The following is a 5,755-nucleotide window of genomic DNA, read 5'->3' as shown; positions in this document are numbered from 1 at the left end:
ATGCAATGTTTGTTTTTGTCTTAATTCCCAAAATAAACACTTTTTATGCAATGAATTTACTATATTTTATTAATTTAAGTAAATTTCTTATTAAGTAATTCAGTTATGTTCTAATTTCTACAAATTTCTACATTATTTTACCAAATTGATTTCATAAATTAGTAAAAGCTAAAACATAATTACATATCATAAAATATATAATTTCATCATTTCTATAGCCTGTCCCTACCACTCCAATAGTTTCTCTTTTAAGATTTAACTTCTCATACACTATCTCCTGTATCAAACTTGTTATACTACATGTATGAATGTTTAATATAACATGCATAAACACCCAAAAAAAGTAAGGATCCCAGAAGTGTATATGAAATAGGATATTGTATAAAGTTCTATGAAGCAAATAGGACATTTATAAAGATTCATGTAAATGTAGTCAAAGTCTGTAATAAATCTAACTTGACAAGTAATTATACTAAACATATGGACCCTTTCCTTATTGTGTATGTAAGTGAAACAGGAGTTCTGAATAGTAAAACATCAGCTCATATTTATTCTATCTAAAAAGGGAAATGTACTTTACTCATTTCTTGATTCTCCGGATCCTTTTAGCCCCCCGTACCTCCAATCTCCCCGCCGGACAACCACATGGTGCTCGGAAAATGAGAACAGTCCGGCCATTCACCGGCGCCATCTTCTTCAACTCCGCTTCCAGCTCCTTATGATCTTGCCCTAATTCCAATGGCTTCACATCGTTATCTGATGATGTTCCTCCTGTTGACAGATACTTAACACACTCTTCTGATTCAAGCTGGATATCAAATTCAACAGCTTTACGAAGCCCTTTACAATTAGGTTTTCCACATTTTCTTGATTTTACTTCGAGTATTTCCCAAGCGGCGATTGTCGCTATTACACCACTGAACGCTGCTACTACTCCGACGACATATGCGATTGGCGCATCGGAAATTACTTCTTGGATGACGTCGAAAACTAAAGGGAGAATCTCGATGGTTTCACGATATATAATATTGATGTATGGAATGATTAGAAACCCAAGTGCTCCGAGCACCAGAATCAGCATAAGGATATCCAGGGCGGCGAATGGGGATCTGTCGCAAAACGGATGTGATAAAGGGTTAACGGAATCGGAACCGATGTTGTACTTCTTATTGTTCCGAGAGTGATTGTTGTTATTGGTTGTCGGCGTCATGTTCTTGTGTTGTTCGAAAGCTCGGCAAAATTCAATCAAGCTACGACAATCAACCATGGGCAATCTCATATTCTTCCTTCCACGATCTCGTCGCGAATCCCTGTTTGATGAAACCTTATCGTTCTGATCTATCTCGATCTATAAATCTCAAATCCTTACCACCGACTGATAAACAGGTTCCAATCCGAAACTAGATTAGTGATTCACCTGGATTGGGCAAATTGATATAGAAATCAACAATAATATGATCTCAAAATTCTCGGAAATCCTCAGAAATTAAGAACGAAGCAAATCAGTTTCGATGCGATCACAAGAGGGATTCAGAGAAATGCCTGCAATCATAAACAATCCACGCCAATCAGATCAGATTTCAATGAAACTAAATCTGATCAACCAATGAAATTGATCGATGATCAAATGATTGATGAAATTGGGAAAAACAGGAAGAGATCGACCTAAAAATTCGTGCGAGATGGGCCGATTGAAATGGAGGAAGTCAGCGGAGTTGCAGGTAAAAAACTTGAGGATGCGTGAATTACGAGGATAGATCGGGAAGAAAAGCTGCAGAAACGGATATTTCTCCCACCCCTGTAGTATACCAAAATGGCTAAATTTGACCTTTTACTATCAATATACATTGATAATTATCATATTTAATACATAATTGTTCTTGCAAAAAAGTTCATTACATTTACTATGATTTTTTTTTTGTAATTTTTTTTAGTGTCTTACTATTGTTATATTAACAATTTAATGTCATTAAAGTAGATAACTCATCGTCATTATTACTATTCATTGATAATTGGATATATTATTAGAGTAACACACATAATACCCTTGGGATGTCATAGTAAAATGTGGTGGTAGAGTGAAGAGGTGCAAGCTAATGTTGGGGCCAAACATGTTCTCTTTTGAGTTTTTAGAGTGCAATGAGGATGGGGAAAGAGGCAACACGAAAGAAGGTACATGGTGGCAAATCGCAGTGGTGTAGCCAAGATTTTATTTTAGGGTGGTCCAAATAATTTATAAAATATGAACGATATATAAAATCTAAAATTTAGAATGGGGTGTGTCAAATCACAACCTTAGTTCAGTTTATTTAACAGAAATAATATATATATATATATATATATATATATATATATATATATATATATATATATATATAACTTAAAATTTTATGGGTGGGCCTTGCTTCTATGTGGCTACGCCACTGGCAAATCGTGATGTAAAGAAAGATGTTACTATAGTTAAGGTTGTGACATATGAGGAGATTTAGAATAGATTGTTTACAAAGGAAGGGGATAGAACCAAGGAAAATGTACTTAGGAATCATTATGTATATTAAAGGCGATAATGGTCAACATCTGATGTAGAATAAGGACACGAAGTGGAAATGGGTAGTTATTTTCATTCTTTATTTAATAAAAGTTCTTTCATTGGTATGGATAAGAATGGAGGAGATGTGTTTTGAGGTTATAATAAGGAGTCTCTAAGCTAATGAACTTGGCTTGGCCTAAGGATTAGCATGAATGATGTAAATAAGGCTTTATGGAAGATATGAATGAATAAAGCACTTGGTATAAATTAAATTACTATTAGTGTATAGATATGTTTTGAATTTTAAGGATATAATAGTTAAGTGGATGACTAACCTATTTAACAATATCTAAGAGATCGTCAAAATTCCTAGCAAGTGGAGATTTAGTACAGTCATTCCAAATTATAAAAAACAAATGTGAAGCCTAAAGTTGCAAGAACAATAACGGTATTAAGTTACTTTTAGGAGTGAGTATTGGAGACTAGGTTTCAACGTAACAACAATGTTTTAGAAACCAATTTTGTTTCATTCGAGGGAGGTTGACAAACAAGGTGATCCATCTCTTAAGACACTTCTGGAGAAATATATAACGAGAAATAAGGATCTCCATATTATGTTTATCGACTTGGAGAAGGAATACGATAACGTACCCATGAGGTGATTTTGAGAACCTTGGAAGCTAGAGGTGCCCTTGAGAGTTATATCTTGGATATTCAAGATATGTATTGTCGGTTTATGACATGTGTTCGTACCCTGTTCATGACTTTAAATAATTTTCGATTAAAATTGTATGCATCATGCTTTTTCCCTCAATTTATATACATTCACCCTTGAAATTTAACGAGCTGTCTTATGAGATTTAGGAGGTAGTACCTTGATATATGTCTTTGTCTAATGATATTGTGGTGGTGCCAGAGTCTACGACATAGCTAAATGCACGGTTGGATACCAGGAGACCAACGTTTGAAGTTAAGGGGCTTAGAATCAACTCTATTAAAACATATTACATTTAGTGTATTATTAGGATAGTAATGATGAAGCAGTACATGTAACCAAAATGAATCAAGCTTTTCTCCCTATGAAGAGATTCAAGTATTTAGCATTGATGGTCTATAAAGAAGAAGGTATGGAAGTAGATGTCATCCAACGTATTAAGGAAGGTTGGTTAAAATAGAGGGCAACCTCGGGAGTCTTAGCCAAGAAAGAAGGATCGTGACGGAAGTAGTAGAAATAAAAATGTTGAGGTTGAAGTGTGGTCAAAATTTAATAGATAGGCTTGAATGAGGCTGTTAGAAATGTGTTGGCAAATGTATATACAAACCTAAAAGTAAGGGGATTTTTGGTTAAGATGGTATGAACATGTCCACAAGATTTGGATCTTTGTTAGGAGATAACCTCATATAGGAGGGTATTTAGGTTTAGCATCAGGGTTGTTGAGTATCATAGGTACCTTATTGGACTTATATGTATGTATTGTTTGTAGTTTTCTTTTGTTACATGCTTTCATATATGTATATACGTTTTCTATCTTTTTAGTTTAGATACCTTATTTAGCTAAGATACTTGTATTAAGATGTACTCATTATATTTCACTAATTACATTGACTTACTTCCCCATGTTTCCTTCTTTTTCATGTCCTCAAATTAAATTACTTGTATTGTGATTTGCCTATTTTTATGGATTCTATCTACATAGAATTAACGTCTCCCTATTTGACTTATTTACATGTTCATGTTTTACACTTGTCATAGGTCTTACATGTGAAGCAGTTGATCTACCTCTAGTTGTAACACCCGATTTTTCGTAACAGGTGTTAATTCATGAAATATAGATATTATGAGTTGAGTAAATGAGATAAATCCTTGAGTTGCTTTATTTCTAGAAATAATATTTATAAAAATATAATTAAATAATGTTGTAGAGCCTGTTGAGAGGATTCTGTGGATATAAAGATCATTGAAAACGACATCCATATGAGGAAGTTATGATCGTTTGAAGATTTAATGAAAGTACGTTGCTATATTGAGAAAGTCAATGAAGCTCAAGTCAACGGTCAAACCTTTGACCCTCACGACGTGAGCATCATGAATCGAAAAAAACATGTGGCGAAAGAGCACGACACATGGCAGAAACCGGTCTAAACATGTCTCACGACGTGAGCAAGCCCATACTATACAAACGAGTCCTTTAGTTATTTTGGAGGATTTTGGCTCGCGGGAGGAGATATGCAGCTTGGGAGCCGTTCTCGGGAGTCTATACTGGAGATGTTATACCATCATACGGGGGATATGGGGCCGAGATACTAGATCTGTTGTGGTATATTTTTACCTCGTTAATTAGTATTTGTGATATATGATTATTATTAGATATATTAGACATGTGTAAGGGTTATAGGTATTTGTGACATTGTGCTATTATGAATTTGTTAGTGAGACTAGTGAGAAAATCTCATGATTAGATATTGAGTTTGGTTGATAAGGGTTATAAACCCTATTACCCGAGAAAAAACCGATATGAGAGATTTAGCCACGGGGTTACGGGTTTAGCCTATTATGATAATATTATGATATTTGGATATTATTGTTATAAGAGGTCACAGAGTATAATTATTAGTGAGTCTGGACAGGTTCTGAGGAACTTGTTATTTGATAAATAGGTGTTACCATGTGACGAGCTGATAGATAGTGGAAGAGCAAAGCTAAGACTGGAATAAGTCTATCGACTAACCAGGTGAGTAACACTACTCTAACATCCATTTGTTGTGATAATTATGATAATTATCATATGGTAGATTATTATTTACAATATGTAATTGTTGATTGAGATATTGAGAAATCGATAATTATTGAGAGATTAGATTATGTTACTAGATTGATATTTGATTAATGAATGTACTATAATTGAAAGATAGAACATATTTGATAGATTGGTTATGGATTGAGATATTGAATATGAAGGAGGTATTTATTATTTATAAGATAGATATTTGAGTGATAGACTATTACTGAGAGATAGATCCGTTGATGAAATGATAATATTGGATATGTGACAATTATGTGAAATTTATATAATTTGCATGAATTGTATGGTTTTATGCTTTATCTTATTATATGATTACGTTATAATAGTTGTTACTCACTAAGTCGTGAGGCTTATGTTTTTGTGATAATCTATTTTGCAGGTAGATTTATTATGATGCCCAGCTCCATCATGTGCTTGCTGC

At 33.8% G+C, this 5,755-nt stretch overlaps 1 protein-coding gene across 1 annotated transcript; it reads right to left on the bottom strand.

Moving 5' to 3' along the window:
- Positions 1-359: 359 nt before the first annotated feature.
- Positions 360-1,820, bottom strand: LOC111896949 (uncharacterized protein At5g19025). Its single transcript, XM_023892922.3, has 2 exons — positions 1,666-1,820; positions 360-1,542 (listed from the first exon to the last, which is right to left on the bottom strand). The coding sequence occupies exon 2, from the start codon at positions 1,277-1,279 to the stop codon at positions 581-583; it is 699 nt and encodes a 232-aa protein (XP_023748690.1). The 5' UTR covers positions 1,280-1,542; positions 1,666-1,820; the 3' UTR covers positions 360-580.
- Positions 1,821-5,755: the final 3,935 nt, after the last annotated feature.

The sequence above is a fragment of the Lactuca sativa genome, chromosome 1 (genome assembly GCF_002870075.4).
Source record: "Lactuca sativa cultivar Salinas chromosome 1, Lsat_Salinas_v11, whole genome shotgun sequence".
Taxonomy (NCBI): domain Eukaryota; kingdom Viridiplantae; phylum Streptophyta; class Magnoliopsida; order Asterales; family Asteraceae; genus Lactuca; species Lactuca sativa.
This window is presented reverse-complemented; position numbering and strand designations above follow the sequence as displayed.